The 21323-nt window shown below is 37.1% G+C and overlaps 1 protein-coding gene across 3 annotated transcripts in view; it reads left to right on the top strand.

The window, feature by feature from the left end:
* The first annotated feature begins 203 nt into the window (after positions 1-203).
* LOC125819615 (transcription factor IIIB 60 kDa subunit) overlaps positions 204-21323 on the top strand; it is a 28762-nt gene continuing 7642 nt past the window's right edge. Inside the window, exons 1-13 of one of the 3 annotated variants that reach the window (XM_049499083.1) lie at positions 204-363; positions 5480-5550; positions 5694-5775; positions 6356-6431; positions 7241-7326; positions 7402-7478; positions 8229-8285; positions 9187-9299; positions 17373-17452; positions 17887-17973; positions 18509-18589; positions 19811-19978; positions 20059-20223. In XM_049499083.1, coding sequence (XP_049355040.1) covers positions 5492-5550; positions 5694-5775; positions 6356-6431; positions 7241-7326; positions 7402-7478; positions 8229-8285; positions 9187-9299; positions 17373-17452; positions 17887-17973; positions 18509-18589; positions 19811-19978; positions 20059-20223 — 1131 coding nt within the window. In that variant the 5' untranslated portion in view covers positions 204-363; positions 5480-5491. Of the gene's footprint in view, positions 364-1118; positions 1155-5359; positions 5551-5693; positions 5776-6355; positions 6432-7240; positions 7327-7401; positions 7479-8228; positions 8286-9186; positions 9300-17372; positions 17453-17886; positions 17974-18508; positions 18590-19810; positions 19979-20058; positions 20224-21323 lie in introns of those variants that run through there. The other 2 variants (XM_049499091.1, XM_049499075.1) reach the window with 2 other exon arrangements.

Here is a 21323-nt window from a genome sequence, read left to right as displayed (position 1 = left end):
GCTTACTGTTTTGCAACCTTGGTAGTTTGCCCTCTTAACCCTTACCAGCACTAGCAAGAAAATACCCGACCCGATTCGACTCGACTCGACCCGACCCCCACTAAGTACAATCCCTTCTCCATTCTAAACTGGGCAGTCGGAGCCGTCGAGCTTAGCGGCTTTAGAGACAGTTATTTGAATCGTTTCCCCCAAATAACGGAGTAATTGGGGAAAGTGGTCAGAATTTGCCACAGATTAATACCCTGAAGAGGGAGGAATAAAAGACTGAAACTTGAGGAATTCCCACAATTCCTTTTTCCATACACTATCAAAAAGTTTGATTGGGTATACATCTTGCCCTGAAGTAAGTATCTGTTTATCAAGGTACTTTTGAACTGTAATTTAATCTTTTTTCGTTGACATGCTTATCGAATTTGTAGTGGATGAACTAATATTAGCTTCCTGGATATCTTTTAAGTCATTATGTGTTTTGATTTTTCAGTTGTAATCCAGAGAATTTTCGTTTTCTTTCTTTCTTTCACCCTACAATTAGCTTGCACACGAAACATGAAGCAAAAAGACTTGAACTTTAAGAATACCCACAATTTCTTTTATATATTTGAGATACACTTTAAGTAACTCAAGTTTAATTGGGTAGATATATTGCTCGGAAGTCTTTGTTTATTAAGATACTTGTAAAAATGTAATCTTTTTTGTTGATACTTCTTTGGGTGCTTATGGAATTTGTAGCGGATGAACTAATAATTTGTTACTCGGGAAATTTTTTATTATTAATTTGTTCCTCTCTTCTTACCGTGCTTACTGTTTTGCATCATTGGTAGTTTGTCCTCTTAACCCTTACCAGCACTAGCAAGAAAATACCCGACCCGATTCGACTCGACCCGACCCCCACTAAGTACAATCCCTTCTCCATTCTAAACTGGGCAGTCGGAGCCGTCGAGCTTAGCGGCTTTAGAGACAGTTATTTGAATCGTTTCCCCCAAATAACAGAGTAATTGGGGAAAATGGTCAAAATTTGCCGCAGATTAATACCCTGAAGAGGGAGGAATAAAATACTGAAACTTGAGGAATACCCACAATTCCTTTTTCCATACACTATCAAAAAATTTGATTGGGTATACATCTTGCCCTAAAGTAAGTATCTGTTTATCAAGGTACTTTTGAACTGTAATTTAATCTTTTTTTGTTGACATGCTTATCGAATTTGTAGTGGATGAACTAATATTAGCTTCCTGGATATCTTTCAAGTCATTATGTGTTTTGATTTTTCAATTGTAATCCGGAGAATTTTCGTTTTCTTTCTTTCTTTCACCCTACAATTAGCTTGCACACGAAACATGGAGCAAAAAGACTTGAACTTTAGGAATACCCACAATTTCTTTTATATAGTTGAGATACACTTTAAGTAACTCAAGTTTAATTGGGTAGATATATTGCTCGGAAGTCTTTGTTTATTAAGATACTTGTAAAAATGTAATCTTTTTTGTTGATACTTCTTTGGGTGCTTATGGAATTTGTAGCGGATGAACTAATAATTTGTTCCTCGGGAAATTTTTTATTATTAATTTGTTCCTCTTTTCTTACTGTGCTTACTATTTTGCAACCTTGGTAGTTTGCCCTCTTAACCCTTACCAGCACTAGCAAGAAAATACCCGACCCGATTCGACTCGACCCGACCCCCACTAAGTACAATCCCTTCTCCATTCTAAACTGGGCAGTTGGAGCCGTCGAGCTTAGCGGTTTTAGAGACAATTATTTGAATCGTTTCCCCCAAATAACAGAGTAATTGGGAAAAGTGATCAGAATTTACCGCAGATTAATACCCTGAAGAGGGAGGAATAAAAGACTGGAACTTGAGGAATACCCACAATTCCTTTTTCCATACACTATCAAAAAGTTTAATTGGGTATACATCTTGCCCCGAAGTAAGTATCTGCTTATCAAGGTACTTTTGAACTGTAATTTAATCTTTTTTTGTTGACATGCTTATCGAATTTGTAGTGGATGAACTAATATTAGCTTCCTGGATATCTTTAAAGTCATTATGTGTTTTGATTTTTCAATTGTAATCCAGAGAATTATCGTTTTCTTTCTTTCTTTCACCCTACAATTAGCTTGCACACGAAACAGGGAGACAAAAAGACTTGAACTTTAGAAATACCCACAATTTCTTTTATATATTTGAGATACATTTTAAGTAACTCAAGTTTAAGTGGGTAGATATATTGCTCGGAAGTCTTTGTTTATTAAGATACTTGTAAAAATGTAATCTTTTTTGTTGATACTTCTTTGGGTGCTTATGGAATTAGTAGTGGATGAACTAATAATTTGTTCCTCAGGAAATCTTTTCAGTGATCATGTATTAATTTAAGTTTTTTTTATTCTTATGTCCCCCCTCCGCCCCCCCCCCCCCCCTCCCACACATACACAATTAGCTTGCACCCGAAACAAGGAGCAAAAAAAATACTGAAACTTTGAGGAATACCCAATTTTCTCCTCCCTCCAGGATATACTTTATGTTATAGAGGTTCCATTGAGTGGTCATCTTGGTCTGGACTCTTGAGTTAATTAAAAGCGGTATGAAAGGTTCTTAATAATTCTAAACCTTGGCTATTTTGGTACCTCGTTAGATGTTTATGGAGTTTGCAGTGGATGAATTGACAATTATCTGGCTTGACATTTTGTTGTTGATCTTGTTCTTTTAAGTCGACTGGATGTTGACAAATATCCATGTTTAATACACTCTCTAATGGCACTTAGATGTGTCAGGTGCTTTATACACTTTTGACTCTGATTCAAGTAAACCAAAAGTGCTCGAGTTAGGGGGGTTTAAATCATATGAGTTAGGATTGTTAAATCCTAGCATGTAACTGATTATTACAAATAAAGAAATCACGTCCACCATCACGTCCCTTTAATAAATTCACATTTTTTATATGAAATTGCATTCTGCATCACTGCATGAATTTCTTGCTGAATATGCGTAATGCTGACCATTATTGTAATACCCTATGATTAAACCCAAGTATTAAATTAGGGCAATTTAGTCATTAGCTTTAGTTAAAAAAAGGGAGGGGGAGTGGGCTTTAAGCCCAGAGGCGTATCCAGGAGGGGGTCACCGGGTTCACGTGAATCCATGCTCCTCTCCTGAAATCATATATAGAAGTGTTATATTTTTTTAAAAAGATTTAAATATAGATTGTGAACCCACACTTGAAGTATCATAGCGTGCGATTATGATTGGGTGCACCTCTCTAAGTGAGGTTAAAAACTTGAATCTTGTATTTATCTCGTTTTACTTTCCTTTTTAAATTTGGGTAACGCCTCTCTAAGTGGTTTAAATAGGTAAAAATAACTTTGGACCTATAATTTTAAAATTTTAATTATTTTTAGTGATAAGAATCTAAATGTTAAACCGATCAAATTTATATCTTAAATCCACCTTTTTGTAATAATACTCATCTCAAAATCCTGGATACGCTCTGCTTTAGCCCCCTCTCACGTGCAAAAAAGAGGGCTTCATGACTGCTGAATCCGTTCAGCCTTCCTCCTCCCATTTACGCAGCAGTAACTAAAAAGAACAAAAAAAAAAGAACTCTTCTTGTTCTCCAGTGAATGAACGAAGAAAGGAAAAAAAAATTCAAGACTTTGATTCATAAGTAAAGAGAGAAGCAGAAGAGAAAGGTAAGTTCCTAAACTTAGTTTATAGATTTGATTTATATATTCTATGGCTATACAATTGGGTTGAGAGTAATCAAACATGAATTTAAGAAATAGAAAAATTTGTTAAATTTTCCCGAACGGGGAGGGCATTTAATGATTGGAATGTAAATTGTTGTATTTCGACATACAACAACGAAAAGAGATTGAGCAGCAAGACAATTTTGGTTGTTTAAAGCACAAATTTGAATAATTTTGGAAAGAACTTTGAATGGAATAAGGATCTGGTAAGTTGGTAATATAATGGGCTAATTGAATTACTCAAAGTATGAGTAAATATAGTTGGACGAAGTGAGAATCAACCATGACATCCCATGGGTTGGGTATTCTAAATTTATTATGAATTAGCTTAAACGAGATTTCAACACGAGATCGATGTGATGTGATTATAGATTGATTGAAGGGAGGGCATACAGGTTGCTAGAGGTGACAAAGTTAGGTATTTCAACACGAGTACTATGACTAGTAATCTTACCATAATTTGTGTTTATAACTTTCATGATTTATACATGGCTTACAAAGGGAGTGATTTACTGAAATGTTTTGAACTTGCATATGGGATAAGTCTTTTAATTGATATGATATCGAAATAGTTATTTGAAGATGAACTCATTTTTAGAAGACACGTTTATTGATACTTACTTGAGAAATAATATTTTGACATGTGTTTTTGATAAAAGTTTTATATACTATGGTTTGATAAGAACTTAAATGTCTTATAACATTTTGAAATGTTTCTACTATTTACAAAGAAAATTATAAACGAGGGTAGACCTTGATGGATCCTGTAGCTAATGGGGGGTTCGTTAGACCGGGTGAACCTTTTAGTTACAGATTACCGATAAAGCCCTTGCTAGTGGGAAGGTAGAACTAGTGTACCGTTATCGATATCCCTCAAGTAGGGATCTACCGATATGAATATTTAACTTCTTATGAGGAGTTCATTGTTATTGGTTACTTCTTGAAGAAGAAGGCCACACTGATTACATGATTCATCCTTGGAAACCTCCCAAATATAAGATTTGATATGAAAGTGTTTTCCTGAGTTTATTCCTAAAAGTTCATATTTATTTTGCTTACATAAGACAAATAAGATTGAATATTATTACCGTTTCTGAAAAGGCATTGATTACATCATTTTGACTATCATACTAGCATGTTTTGAGACTTGTCCCTCATTGAAATGGTTGTGGTTAAGTGTTATTACTCACTGAGCTAGCGTCTCACTCCTTGCTAAATGTTTTTACGGAGAACTCAAGTGGTATTGATGAGGATTTCATTAACTAGAGAGTGATTTGGTAGCATCTGGTGAACCCCGCATTGCTTCGCGTGGCAAGAGATTTATCGAATTGCTATGTTTTTTTTTTTTTTAAACTCTTTGAGTTGCTCCATTTGTCAGTCCTTTATTAGATTCATGATTATTCCTTCGTATTGTAGCCAAATGACTAGTTTTAAACTTCTATTCGTAATGGGAGAAGAATTGGTATAATTGTGTGGCGATTGAATTGTTGATGGATATTGGGTCATGAGTTAGAGATGTTATTAGCTGTATTGTTGATTTCTATGACAGGGAGAAATTGGATAGGCCCAAAAACAAAAGAAACTCTACCCGATTTTCTTATATTAAGGCTTGCTTTGGGATTCTTTCCCCTTAGAGCCGGTCACAGACCTAATTTGGGTCTTGACAATTATAGTTTGAAACTTCAAGACGACTTTCAACAATTTTTCACAAGATGGTGTATTGTTTGAGTTGATTCAGGTTACTTTGAGCATGGTGTGGTGTGTTAATTGTGCACAGGACAAGCCGACTAAAGATGTGGAGGGTAAAATGTAAGCTACATGACCTAGAATTCTTCTTCATTATAATACTCCTCTCCTTCATTTTACTTTATGTATATGGTTTATTTATTCTAAGATGCTTCATTTATGTATATATGTTTCATTCTAAGATGCTTCATTCCATTACATTATAGATGTTGTTCCTTCTGTGGAAAAGTACTTGAAGAAGATAATTTTTCTATTGAGCCCACTTTCGTCAAGAATGCTTCTGGACAGGTTAGTTCTTTCTTTCTTCTCCTTCTTGATGCATATGGGTTGCTATGTTTTAGACAGTTTGTTTTCCTTCCCTAAGATTCAATCCTAGATAGCTTTGATGGTGTGATTAATCTCTCTTAAACATTGTTATTAATTGTTAAAATAGAGTTTTCAAGGGGCAATGTGAGCACTGTTTAGAAAATAGAGGACATTTCATGAGGAAGACTGAGGACATCTGACTGCTGACAACCTTTTTCTTTATAAGCATGTGACTGCTGATAACCCCTTTCTTTATTAGTATGTGGCTGTAGTGGTCTGTGAATGTTATGAAATGAGTGAAAACTAGGGATGTCAAAATGAGTCCAAAAACAAAGGACCCGTTAACCCGCTTAGATTTTTATGGGTTGCGCTCAAAATAATTTAAAATTGGGTAAGTTCTTTTGAGAAATAAAACTGGATAAATTTTATGGGTAGTTCCTTACCTTTATTAATAGTTCTATTTCTTCAAAACAGTATTGTTGAACAGGCTATATGTATGGTTATTTGTACACTATGTTTTTTTGATTTGTATTCTATCAAGACTAACTTAAATCATTTATAGAGCCAATTGTCAGGAAGCAGGGTGAGCACTATCCAAAGTAATTATTCAGTTTCACGTGAAAGAACACTAAAAGAAGGTATCCTAGATATCTCTGATTGTTGTTTCCTCACAATGCGTTATGCTTACTGTACCTATTCGTATGACTTCTAAAATTTTCCTTTTCTGCTGAATGATTGATTGATTCTATTAGGGAAATTAGACAATTTTTGCTGATCTAGTTCTTGATTTTCAGTGGAAGTTGTATGACTTTCTAGAGTACAGTTGCATTTCCTTTGCATCAGATTTGGTCTGTATTATTAACATCATAAACGTTACATTCATAGTTTAGTTAGTATTTTTGTGTTAATGTGAGACTTGAATTCTAGTTTCCTGTAAGATTGGTGATGTGCTGCTCATTGTCATTATAGGCATTCACGTGGAACTATTTTTGAAAGTCTTCCAGTTAAGGAACTGTCTAATTGTGTCAAAATCAACTAATTGTATAGCTCAACAATGAATGTTGTGTTCTTGTTGATTGGTCACAACTCTCTCCTGATATGTCAACATAAGAGGTTTTGTTGATGGGCCAAGTGCAGCACTGCACTTAGAGTGCTAGTTTATGTAGCTATTATAGCAAAACACTGACTAGGCCTATCATATTGTCGATTAATCTGGTTAATATGATGTTGTAACACTACACTAAGAGGTGCACAAGCTATGTAGCACATATTGGGCTTGACAATACATTAATCTTCTCTTTGGTGTCAATATGATTTATTTATTTTGAAATTTAAAAAAATTAAAAAATCATTTTGACACCAAAGAGAAGATCAAGTATGGTGTCAATATGATTTTTAAGTATGAAGTTCTGGCTGATGCATTTTTTTTGTCTTCCCCTTCCTGCAGCATATGAGGGTATAGAGGGTATGCTTTATGGGCTAGGAATTGATGGTGGTGATTCAATAGCTCGTCCAGCTTTGTCCTTCTATACGGTATGATTCATTATGCTTGGATCATACCTCTACTAGTAGGATATATCATTCTATTTCTGAATCTGTTCCTTTCAGATAGCAGTTGAAAAGAGTTTCACAAGGGGGCGTAGGAAAGAGCAAGTTCAAGCTGCTTGTCTTTACATTGCATGTAGGTGAGAGATCGTGTTTTATGATATTCTTTTTCAAAATATTATTTGTTCCCTAAGGGAAAAAAGAAGTGGGATAACTTGTAATGAAGCTTGACATGTAGGCAGGTTGACGTGAATCATGTCGTCTGTGCATCAGTGGTTGAAACAAAAAGAGAACATTGATTTTGTAAAACACAGGAACAACCCACCTGCATATGAGAATCCCATATTTCGGTTATAGTGGTTTGATTTTAGAGTGAGTGGTTTTAGCAGTTCTATAAGTATAATCAGTTATTTGATTTTAGGGAAATTTGCTCTTTTGGTCCTTCAAATATTGACAAGTTCTCGTTTTGGTCCTTGTGATATATGACTAAGCATATTTAACTCTCAATTAATTAAAACATGTAGGTTTGATCCCTCTACTTGTGAGTTATATGTTGTCTGCATACGATTATTCATTGAGTGTAAGTATCCAAGAAAAAACATGCTTTAAATGTTGACCTGAATTCTGTGCTGATAGTGGAACTAATTAATATGGTGGCTAAGTGAAAGAACTTAAACATTATAAACTTGACCTGGTTAATTGTGAATGAATCTATCAACTGTATTCTGCAGCATGGAGGATACCAAACCAACACAGTTTTCTTTAGTACGTAAGTAGAAAGAGTAACAAGGAAAGTAATCGTTTTGATTAAATCCTCTAATGTATTTCCTTGGTTCAAGCTACTTTACTAGTTACCAATTGGGGTTTCTTTATGTTTGTTTTTCTTGCAGGGAGAACAAAAAGCCATTCCTACTCATTGACTTTTCTGAGTACTTGAGGATAAATGTGTACGTAAGCTTCATTTTTGTTTTGATGTAACACTTTGGATCAGTAATCTCGAGCAAGAACTTAATGGTTTCCCTTTAGGACAGGAATTTTTATTATCCTATTCAGTATTATGATATTCTGCTTAGTATTTACCCCTTAGCTCCTTCTTGTAGTTATATTGTGAACTAGATCTCATGTGTGAATCTTGTGCGGTTAGAGTAAATTACAGAAATCTTGCTTCATGTTTAGCTAGATATGAAAGCAGCCTTGTGTGAAGTTGTACCCAGTGTTGGATTTGTGAAAGATAAAGGAGATCTTCTTTTTTAGCGGGAAGGAAATTTAAGACAGAAAAGGAATTGACTTTTGAGAAAGTTGCTGGATTATATGCTTTACAACCCTTCCAAAAATCTTCATGAAAAGGGTATATGATTTACAACCCTTCCAAAAATCTTCATGAAAAGGGTATATGCTTTATAACCCTTCCAAATATCTTCATCTAAAAACAACCCTTTCAAATATCTTCATCAAAAAACAACCCTTCCAAATATCTTCCTCAAAAAAACTACCCTTCCAAATGTACTCTTGAATAATCCTCAGCGTGACTGATTGGCTTTTGAATTTGAGGGCAGTTTCTCCCTTGCTGCAGTACCTCTTAACTCCCTACTTCGACAAGTTTCCTTTCCTCATCGGAAGAATCTAGGTGACCGTTTGCATATTAATAACTTAACATATTGTTAATTATGGAGGTTTCTTAGTACAATGCCTTGTTACTAATCTAGAACAGTTTTCTACTCTAAGCAAGTCCTATTGTCTTTAGGTCATTCATGAAGGGTTATACCTAAAGTTGGACAGTTGGAAAAACATTTACCCAATCACTATCTTTATTATCATAATTGAAACCTGTTCTCTTACTAAATGCAGGTATGTATTAGGAGCTGTATTCTTACAGCTTTGCAAGATTCTACACCTTGAAGACCACCCAATTGTTCAAAAACCTGTGGATCCGAGCCTGTTCATTCATCGATTCACTGATCGTAAGTATTAATGATTTGCTGGTTAGCTTTAATATTTCTTTTTTCTTCTTTCTTGATCACCTTGTCACAGGTATGAACTTTGTGGCAGGGTTTATACATATTTTTTATTTATCCTTTGGTTTCTTGATTACGTTTTTGGATTTTCATGATGAGAAGTTTAAGGATCTTGTTTCGTAAGAATTTTATTCTGCAAGCGTGGTATTTGTTGCCATTGTTCTGGCAGTTAATTCTCTGTGGATGCTCATAAATGGATCTTGGTTGCATCTTTTTCTTTGCCTCATCCGTGAGCCAACGATGTAGCATCTTTTAATCTCTTTTTTAAATAGAAGAGCAAAAAGGTTTTAGATTAGCACTAAGGTTCTAGATTGGTACACTGAGCTCTGAGGTGCGCTGTTATGGAAAACACACCACTAGTTGATACATGGGGGCGGGAAATACAGTTTAAAGCAGTTGAGGCTCAAAAAAACAGACAGGTTAACGTTTTGGTGGGCAAACTGGTTCTATTTATGTCACCGTCTGGTAAACCTGCTTTTTGGTTAGATGACTCATTTATCGTTAGCTCCTTTTGTAGACTAGAGCTTTTGCCTTTTTGTGTGGTGGTCTTGCCAGATTTAGCATCATTAGTTCAAATCAAAATTAGTGGCTACTCTTTGGAGGGATCTGTTAGAATAGAAATAAGTATTTCCTACTTAGAATAGAAATAAGAATAGGAATAGGAATAGGAATAAGAATAGGAATCCTAGTTGGAAAAGGATTCCAATGTAGTGTCTATAAATAGGGTCTCAATGTAACTATTTAGATACACAATTCAATAATATTTTTCGTATATATTTCTCACATGGTATCAGAGCATTGGTGAGAACAAACAAGTCACCGTATGTCTATGTCAATTTCCGGTGACTGTTGGGTCTGATTTTGTTATACTTTTTTCTTTCTGTGGGTGTTGTGCGAAAACCAACACCACCACGAGGCTCGGAAAGCCCCCGCGACCAAACCCCAGCCAAAACCACCGGAAAACACCACCCCACGCGCTCTCACGCGCCTATCGGAGGTGGCAGTTTCCGGCGAGATCTGTCTCACGCGCCGGCGCGTGAGGGCTTTTCTGATCATATTTTTTTGAGATTTTTTTGACAGTTGGGGTCGTCCAGCCAATCCGACCAGGCCCATACTGTTTTTGACCAGATCCGATCGCCGGAATTAGAGTTCCAGCTATTTCCAGGCAGTTTCCGGCGACTTTTCTTCGAGATTTGAATTTTCCGAGACAAATTTAGCATAATGTCTTTTGGGTGTGATGTTTTTGGTTCCAAAAATATGGGGATTGGAAGTTCTAGCCCTATAATCACTTCAGAACTTTTATTGGGAAGTTCAAACTATTTATCTTGGGCTTCCTCGGTTGAGTTGTGGTGCAAGGGTCAAGGTGTCCAAGATCACTTAACGAACAAGGCTTATGAGGTAGATGTAAAGGCAAAGACTAGTGAGGAAGATGCAAAAGCCAAAGCACAATGGGAGAAAGTAGATGCTCAATTATGTAGTCTCCTATGGCGTTCTATTGATTTCAAGTTGATGCCCTTGTTTCGCCCATTCCAGACGTGTTATACAGTTTGGGAAAAGGCTCGTGCTTTATACACTAATGACATATCTCGATTCTATGATGTGATATCTCGATTGACCAACTTAAAGAAACAAGAATCCGATATGTCTACTTACTTAGGACAGGTACAGGCAGTCATGGAGGAATTTGACACATTAATGCCAGTTACTACGAATGTGGAAAAACAACAAGAACACAGACAAACATTGTTTCTAGTTCTTACTCTTGCTGGACTTCCTCCTGATCATGATTCTGTACGTGATCAGATTTTAGCTAGCCCTACAGTTCCTACAATCGATGAATTATTCTCTCGTCTCCTTCGTCTTGCGGCACCTCCCAGTCACAAGGTAGTTTCATCACCCACTGTTGACTCATCTATTCTTGCATCTCAAACCTTTGAAAAGCGTACATATCAATCTATGGAGAATCGGCGAGGAGGAGGGCGTTTTGGGAAACCTCGATCCAAGTGTAGTCATTGTCATAAGCCTGGACACACTCGTGATATATGTTATATTTTGCATGGTCCACCACCCAGTTATGATCCTATTGTTCTAAAGGAATATAATGAGTTCCTTCGAAATCGCGCAAGTAAACAGACATCTCCACCAGTAGCATATGGTGCTCAACCTAATCAACCATCCAATAATGCTCATATTGCTCAGACAGAATATGATGAGTTCCTTCAGTATCGTGCAAATAAGCAAACGTCTCCACAAGTAGTTTCGGTTGCACAACCTGATGTCTCTGTTGCGGGTAATTCTTTTGCTTGTGTGTCGCAATCTAGTACTCTTGGAACATGGGTCATGGACTCTGGGGCTTCTGATCATATCTCTGGTAATAAATCACTTTTATCCGATATTGTTTATTCACAATCTCTTCCAGCTATTACTTTAGCCAATGGGATCCAAACCAAACCAAAAGGGGTTGGAAAAGCCAAACCCCTATCTTCTGTCACCCTAGACTCTGTTCTTTATGTCCCTGGTTCTCCTTTTAATCTAGCATCTGTTAGTCGTTTGACGAAAGCCCTACATTGTAGCATAACTTTTTTCGATGATTTTTTTCTCATGCAGGACCGCAGTACGGGACAGATGATTGGAACAGGACATGAATCACAAGGCCTTTACTATCTTACCTCTTCAAATTCCTTAGCAGCATGCTCCGTTACAGATTCCCCAGATTTAATTCACAAACGTTTGGGACATCCGAGTCTATCCAAACTGCAAAAGATGGTGCCTAGTTTGTCTAGTTTATCCACATTAGATTGTGAGTCGTGTCAACTTGGGAAACACACTCGTGCTACGTTTTCTCGTAGTACTGAGGGTCGTTCAGAGTCTATTTTTCATTAGTTCATTCTGATATTTGGGGTCCTAGTAGAGTCAGTTCCACCTTAGGATTTCGTTATTTTGTTAGTTTCATTGATGATTATTCAAAATGTACTTGGGTTTTCTTAATGAAAGATCGTTCTGAGTTATTTTCTATTTTCAAAAGTTTCTTTGCTGAAATACAAAATCAGTTTGGTGTTTCTATTCGTACTTTTCGTAGTGATAATGCCTTAGAATACTTATCCTCCCAATTTCGGGAGTTTATGACTCACCAAGGCATTATTCACCAGACTACTTGTCCATACACCCCTCAACAAAATGGTGTAGCTGAAAGAAAAAATCGGCATCTTATTGAGACCGCTCGTACTCTTCTCCTTGAATCCAATGTTCCATTGCGTTTTTGGGGAGATGCAGTTCTTACGTCTTGTTATTTGATAAATAGAATGCCCTCTTCTTCTATTCAGAATCAGGTTCCCCATTCCATACTGTTTCCTCAGTCACATCTCTATCCTATCCCTCCTCGTGTCTTTGGGAGCACATGCTTCGTTCATAACTTAGCCCCAGGAAAAGATAAATTAGCTCCTCGTGCCCTCAAATGTGTCTTTCTTGGTTACTCTCGAGTCCAAAAAGGGTATCGTTGTTATTCACATGATCTTCATCGATACCTTATGTCTGCTGATGTTACATTTTTTGAGTCTCAGCCTTACTATACATCTTCTGATCATCCTGATGTCTCTATGGTCTTACCCATACCTCAGGTTTTACCTGTGCCAACCTTTGTGGAATCTACGGTTACTTCTACATCTCCAGTTGTAGTGCCACCACTACTAACTTATCATCGCCGTCCACGTCCAACCCTAGTCCCAGATGATTCATGTCATGCGCCAGACCCTGCTCCTACTGCGGACTTGCCTCCTCCTAGCCAACCGCTTGCACTTCAAAAAGGTATACGATCCACTCGAAATACTAACCCACATTATACCTTCTTAAGTTATCATCGTCTATCATCACCCCATTATGCATTTGTGTCGTCTTTGTCCTCTATTTCCATTCCTAAGACTACAGGTGAAGCACTTTCTCATTCTGGATGGAGGCAGGCTATGGTTGATGAGATGTCTGCTTTACATAAGAGTGGTACTTGGGAGCTTGTCTCCCTTCCTGCAGGTAAATCTACTGTTGGTTGTCGTTGGGTTTATGCAGTCAAAATTGGTCCAGACGGTCAGGTTGATCGACTTAAGGCTCGCCTTGTTGCCAAAGGGTATACTCAGATATTTGGGCTAGATTATAGTGACACTTTCGCTCCTGTGGCTAAAATTGCATCTGTTCGTCTTTTTCTATCTATGGCTGCCGTTCGTCATTGGCCTCTTCATCAGTTGGACATTAAGAATGCTTTTCTGCATGGTGATCTTGAGGAAGAAGTCTATATGGAGCAACCACCTGGTTTTGTTGCTCAGGGGGAGTCTAGTAGCCTTATATGTCGATTGCGCAGGTCACTCTATGGTCTAAAACAGTCTCCTCGAGCTTGGTTCGGGAAGTTCAGCACAGTAATTCAGGAGTTTGGCATGACTCGAAGTGGAGCTGATCACTCTGTGTTTTATCGGCATTCTGCACCAAGTCGATGTATCTATTTGGTTGTTTACGTTGATGATATTGTTATCACCGGTAATGATCAAGATGGTATCACCGATTTGAAGCAACATCTCTTTAAGCACTTCCAAACTAAAGACCTTGGCAGATTGAAGTATTTTCTAGGTATTGAGGTTGCTCAGTCTAGATCAGGTATTGTTATTTCTCAGCGCAAGTATGCCTTAGACATTCTTGAGGAGACAGGGATGATGGGATGTAGACCTGTTGACACTCCTATGGATCCGAATGTTAAACTTCTTCCAGGACAGGGGGAGCCACTTAGTAATCCTGAAAGGTATAGACGACTTGTTGGAAAGTTGAATTATCTCACAGTGACTAGACCTGACATCTCTTTTCCTGTGAGTGTTGTAAGTCAGTTTATGACTTCCCCTTGTGATAGTCATTGGGAAGCAGTTGTTCGTATTCTGCGATATATAAAGTCAGCTCCCGGTAAAGGACTACTCTTTGAGGATCAAGGCCATGAGCATATCATTGGATATACAGACGCTGATTGGGCAGGATCACCCTCTGACAGACGTTCGACATCCGGATATTGTGTTTTAGTAGGAGGTAATTTGGTGTCGTGGAAGAGCAAGAAACAGAATGTGGTTGCTCGATCTAGTGCAGAATCAGAATATCGAGCAATGGCGACAGCAACTTGTGAGCTAGTTTGGATCAAACAGTTGCTGGGAGAACTAAAATTTGGCAAAGTTGATAAGATGGAACTTGTGTGTGATAATCAAGCGGCTCTTCATATCGCATCAAATCCAGTGTTTCATGAAAGGACTAAGCACATTGAGGTTGACTGTCACTTTGTCAGAGAAAAGATACTCTCGGGAGATATTGTTACGAAATTTGTGAAGTCAAATGATCAGCTTGCAGATATCTTCACCAAGTCCCTCACATGTCCTCGTATTAATTACATCTGTAACAAGCTAGGTACATATGATTTGTATGCACCAGCTTGAGGGGGAGTGTTAGAATAGAAATAAGTATTTCCTACTTAGAATAGAAATAAGAATAGGAATAGGAATAGGAATAAGAATAGGAATCCTAGTTGGAAAAGGATTCCAATGTAGTGTCTATAAATAGGGTCTCAATGTAACTATTTAGATACACAATTCAATAATATTTTTCGTATATATTTCTCACAGGATCAAATCAGCCCCGTACTAATAAAGATTAGAACCACTCAGGTATTCACTTCTAGGTTTCTTACATGTGTGGGTTTTCATAATTGGTATTGTCTATAAGGAACATTAATGGTTTTTATGTCATATTTTCAAAAAAAAAGTAATATGCTTTACTGTTAGTTTGAGATCAGTATGTTATAGAATAGACATATACACAAGATGAGTGTGGTCAAATATAGATGTTGTGATGGATGTGATGTTAAACATGATTGGACAAAATTAGATATGATCACATTGATAGAGGTGCAAGCAGCACTCAGAGGAGAATGTTGATTGAGAGGTTTTGCTATATCTTACACAGACCTCTATATGCACTGGTTCACAAATGCGAGATTTTGAGATTGAGGGTACTAAAAGGGGAAAAAGTAGACTTCAAATCACGATGAGCAAATTTTCTAGGAAGACTTATGATCTATCAGATCAATGTGGATAGAACTGGGAAGAGACTGCTATGGTAAAGGATCTATATAGACTATACTAACAAATTAGGACCAAGTCTTAATCATTGCTGTTACACTTCCGTCTGTTGTCTGTCAGAAGTCCGTTCCTTTCAGTTTGCTAGGGATTTGTATGTCAATGTAGGGATAGATGGGAGATCCATAAAACATCTTATTTTCCTTTAAAGAGCAAATTATTTAGTATTTATATGAGTGTATCCCAAATAGAATAAAATAGATAGAAACAATTCACATAGCCGACACAACTCATTTGAGATTGAGCAGGTAATTCATGCTTTATATATGACGGAGTTAGTTAGAAATCAAAAGGTATGTTTAAGCTTTCATGGACTGTGTCTCACTCTTCCAGATTGCTAACCACTTTTCACACCTTTTATGTACTCTATTCCAAGTTTGAAATCCATCGACATACCCCAGGTAAATAGTTGGTACTGGACCCACCTCACATCCCAGAATAGCTGCTAGGACCTGGATATTGACAGCCTTAGGAATAACATACTCTTTCTCCAATTAACATGAATCCCCGAAACTGCTTCAAAATTATAATAAGCCATAGATATTTTAGTTGGTTTGCTTAAGTGTCGCAAAAGAACCAATGAATCATTTGCATAGAGAAGATGAGTGGTCTCTGTATTGTCTCCCTCCCTAGAGCCTTTAAATCCTTTCAGCCAACCTTTTTATTTAGCACCAGACTTGGTCCTTCCACTGCAATGAAGAAAAGGAAAGGTGATAACGGATCATCTTGCCTCAGGCCTTTCTCTGAAGAAACGAATCCCTCCGGAGAAGAACTATTTACCAGGATGGAAATCTCATCATTTTATATGCAAAGAATATCCAGTTAATCTATTTTTGGGAAGACAATTGGCTGGGCAATGGCCCCTTAAAGTAACTGTATCTAGATTGTGTACACACAAAACTATCAGCAAGGGCAAAAGTAAGTGAGGTATGGAATAACCAAGGATGGAACCTCTCTTTCAGAAGACATTTGAATGACTTGGATTTGGACAGATTCACTGCCTACTTTAACAATCTCAATCAATTTAATGGCGTGTCAACGCATCAGGAGAACTATGTTGGGTGGGAGACAGAACATGAATTTTTTCAGTAAGGCCAGCATACCATTTGAAGAACAATAAAAACAATACACAGACACAATGGCCCAGGAGACAACTGTGGAAGGCAAATATACCTTACGATTGGCTTGCTTTGTATGGTTAGTGGTTAAAATGTCTTGCTTGACAGAAGACAGGTTGCAAAGAAGGGGGATACACCTATGCTCTATCTGCCTTCTATGTGGAGAATATGCAGAAACAAATGAGGACATATGCCCCATTTGTTGGGTATTTGAAGAGGCGCACATATGCCCCAGTGAGGAGGTGCTAGAGGTTGGATATAGTGGGTAGGGGTAGGCCAAAAAAGTATTGGGGAGAGGTGATTAATCAGGACATGCTGCAACTTCAACTTACCCAGGATATGACATTTGATAGGAGGGTGTGGAGGTTGCGGATTAGGGTAGAAGGTTAGTAGGTAGTGAAGTGTTGTCTGTTATAGTTTTATCCTTATCCTCGTAATGTATTGCTTTTGATTTCTAACACCATTTGTTTGTTTATTGTATTTAGTTTATCACACTATTTTGGTGTTGTTTCCTTTAATTAGTTGTTATGTTTCCTTCTATCGTTTTTCCTTTGCATACCTACTATGATTTGTTGTACTTGAGCCGAGGTTCCTTTGGCAATAGCCTCTCTACCTCCACGAGGTAGAGGTAAGGTCTGCATACACTCTACCCTCCCAGACCTCACTTGTGGGATATCACTAGGTATGTCGTTGTTGTTGTTGTTAGCTTGCTGGAGTTCTCAAGTGAAGACTATCAATTTATAATGTAGGTTTATTTGGGGGAAGGAAGCCAAACATTTCTAGATCTGCTCTTCACATTTTGGCTAGCATGAAGCGAGATTGGATGCAGGTTATACATCATTTTTCTGTATATAATTTTGTGTTACTGGATTATTTCTTTAGAATTACAGTGTTCTTTTGATAATTCAAACCAAAATAAAATCCACATTTGGTTGAGAGAATGGGTTGTTGTCTCGTTGTATGGCCTGGGGAGATTCTCATTGTAAGGACAAACATATCTCTATCTTGGTTTACCATATATTGGGACCCCATGTTGTGTTATCCACACTCCAGTTAACAAGGCCTAGGCCTGGGTGGGCCGGGAGGGGGGTACGTGTTAATGTCCGACATTGGTTGAGAGAATGACTTGCTGTCTCCTTATAGGATCTTGACAATCCTAAGCTCATGAGCTAGCTTTTGGGATTGATTTAGACCCAAGGTCCATTTACTTAACATAGATACAAATTACTTGCTTTTTTGCACTAATCCACAAATTGTCCATAGACAGGGAGAAAGCCAAGTGGATTATGTGGAGCTGCACTGTACATTGCTTCTCTTTCACATGGACTGAGTTGTTCTAAATCAGAAATTGTAAGTGGTCTTTCTAGGTTCCTTTATTTTGATTGTCAGCATTCAGATTCTTTGATCCTGTTTGGATTGACTTATAAGCCAAAAACCATAAGTTAAGATATGTAATTTATGGCTTTTGGCTTATTTTTGTTATTTTGACTTAAAAACAAGTGCTTGAAAGCATTTTTTATTTTATCCAAACACTACAAAAATGCTTAAAAGCTATTTTAGCTTAAAAACACCTAAAATAAGCCAATCCAAACAGTCTCTTTACAGACAGACTTCACGTTGTAAGTTTTATTCGGTTTTGAGAAACTCTTATGTGCTTTAGCTAGTTTTCAAGGACTACTTGCAAAAAATAAATAAAGGACTACTTGTTCTTAATCTCATGAAGTTCAGAATTTTTCCTCATCGAACTTAACAACTGTTCATGTTCTACTCTCTTGGCTTATTTCATGTTCTAGCCTATGTAGCACAAACACTGGCACTAGTTCACATTTATTTAGGGTGACATAACAAATGAGCGTGATATTTCCTTTTTCCTTTTAATCAACAGATCAAAGTGGTGCACATTTGCGAAGCAACACTGACAAAGCGTTTGATTGAATTTGAGAACACAGAATCTGGGAGCTTAACGGTATGTAGCATCAAGGCTGGTAGGATCAATACTGCTGGAACTTCAATTTTCAAAGTTTGAAAAGCTTCATGTGCATTTATTTAGTCATGTGTGTAGGTCCTTTAACTTTAGTGGGAAGGGGGCAGCTGTTAAAGTAGGATCCTAAAAGCAATCTAGTAATAGGTGTGTGCTCCTGTAATGCTCAAATTTTGTGTTTTTTCTCTGAGTTTGATACCATTGTGAATACTGAAAATATAATAAAGAAAGGAAGGAATCTAAAGGAAGAACAAGCATTATGGGTTTGGGTTCTTATCTTAAAGTTGACAGGGTCAGGGTAAGGTGTAAAATGTAATTGTTACCAAAGCTGGAACCAATATTGTAAAACTTCTGTAGTGCATTTACACCAATTACATAGATAAAAGCGTGTTCATGTCATTCGGTGAGAGTTACAATTTATCCTCTTATTTATGAATATTTATGTTTCTTAACGCTCTTCATTAAAACACTTATCTAAAGTAAAAGGGAGTCTATTTATTTTTTCACACAAGTTTAATGAAATAAGAGTATTTGAATTATAAGGATAAAACGGAATGTATGTACATATATGTATTGTTTACGGAAGATTTATTTATGTTTTAAAGTATTCAAAATTAAGCATATATGTCATTCGTTAATAATTTAGTTCACATATATCTTTCTTGTTAAACAATACTGGGTCCAATACATCTTTAAATTAACTGAAGTCTTCAATTAATTACTTACAAAGGGCCAAAAAAAAATAAAATGAGCCAATAAAAGATGTATCTGGTGTGCTACTGTCATCAGATTTGATATGTCATGAAGCCACTCAAAGCCTGCACTCTGGAGAAGATTTTAATTCCATCTGTCTTCGACCTCTTGCCTCTTTTTTTTCCTGCCTTTTCTTAGAATTCTGCTAGTGGGATCTTAAAAGAACTCGCCTGTGGGCTGGGCGCCTCAGCCTTCAAGTCATTTTGCTGCTTGTCCATGGGAAATCATCACCAGTGATGTGCTATTTTTTATGAGCCTGACGTGTCTGATGACATATTTAATATTGTTGACAGTTAAAACAAATTTTCCTGTGTATTTAAAAGGTTTAACCCCTCCCTTTTCCTTGGCACATTATAGTTGGAGTTTGATGCAATTTGATTCAGTTGTCATGTCGTGTAAGCCAAAAAATTCCTTTCCAAGTTTCATACTAATTCTTGAATTACTTGCAACTAGATTGATGAGTTCAATACAAGAGCTGAGGAGCTTGAGAAAGAAGAGACGCTGGCCCTGCAACTTTATTCGGGGTCAAAAGGATCTGGGATCACAGAAGTGCTGTGTGAACACAAGAAAAGCGTGAAGCTGCCTTTTGCCCATGGCCTTTGTGAAAGTTGTTATACTGATGTAATTACTTATTACCGGTCCTTTTAAGTTTTAGTAGTATTGCGAAGTCATATATATAATACTTATGAATCTGTTTGCAGTTTGTAAAACTTTCAGGTGGGCTTGATGGAGGATCTGAACCTCCATCCTTCCAACGTGCTGAGAGGGAAAGATTAATGGCAAAACAAGATGCTGAAGAAATTGCGGAGGATCCAAGTTTTCCCATGTCCAGTCAGATGGAGAACAATGTCGGCGAGTATTTGGAGGTACTCCTCAGAGCTTTTACTTATCCAAAGCATTATTACCTTGTAGTTAGGAAGTAGAATGTATGCTTTCAAGGCTTTTGACTTCTGGAAAAGACACAGCTCAAGTTCTGAAAATTTCGAGATGGAAGGATAGATTTGAAAGAAATAATAGGCATCTATAATAAAATAGAGTAGGGTAGGAAGAAGAGGATTTCTTCATAGATGGTAGGTTTTCTTGGGATTGAATTCCAAATTATGAGCTTGCAAAAGGAACCTAAAAGCACAACGTGCAAATGGGTGAACTGTATGATTGTTGAAAACTTGCAAGAGCTACCTCATAACTACTAAGTAATGTGGATGTTTGTGCTTTGGCAAAAGATCCTTTCAGTAGACTCATAACTCTTCCCTTTGTTTCTGGATTCTGAAGATATTTAGAACTTAATGAACTTCTAAGTTCTAAACATCTAGCTACCTAAATATAGAATCCAAACTATGTTGAGATGCAGATTCATGAATTCAAAAAAGGATGTAGAGTTTCCCAAGGATCCGGGGGACATCACCCTATTCTTAGATAGTTTATGAGGGAGATAGGTGCTTAGTTTCTTTTTGGTAAACCCTCTATACTTTTGATGTAATTACTACAGGAGTTCACTATTGGTGTACTTCTATGTTTATAATACCAGTTAACTTTTTCAAAAAAAAAAAAAGGATGTAGAGTTCCGAGAAATCTTTGGGTTCTAAAGGCATTTCATTGGTGTAATGTAAGAAATCCGTCGACTAGACTTATCTTTGGCATATGTATCCTTTCAGTTCCACAGGCAGAATTTGTGAAAAATAAACAAAAATCAGTTAATGATGAGCTAAATTGTTTCCTGTCTGGGAATATGAGATTGATTTCAAACTTCCCCTAGTCAATGCAAGTTGAACTGCGGAAATCCAAAAGAGGCCTATATCTTGGTATGCTTGTTCCAGTCTGTTATTTGTCATATTATGCTTTAATATAATCTTTAGCTAGTAAGAAGTGTATACTAGTTACAGAAATGGGGAATGTCTGCCTTGAAAAGAGTCTTCATATTTACTTACCTCAACCTCTCTAGTTGAGCAAATCAATTATTCTGCGT

This window comes from Solanum verrucosum, unplaced genomic scaffold (assembly GCF_900185275.1).
Source record: "Solanum verrucosum unplaced genomic scaffold, falcon-dt-bn FXZP01000020.1, whole genome shotgun sequence".
Taxonomy (NCBI): Eukaryota; Viridiplantae; Streptophyta; class Magnoliopsida; order Solanales; family Solanaceae; genus Solanum; species Solanum verrucosum.
This window is presented reverse-complemented; position numbering and strand designations above follow the sequence as displayed.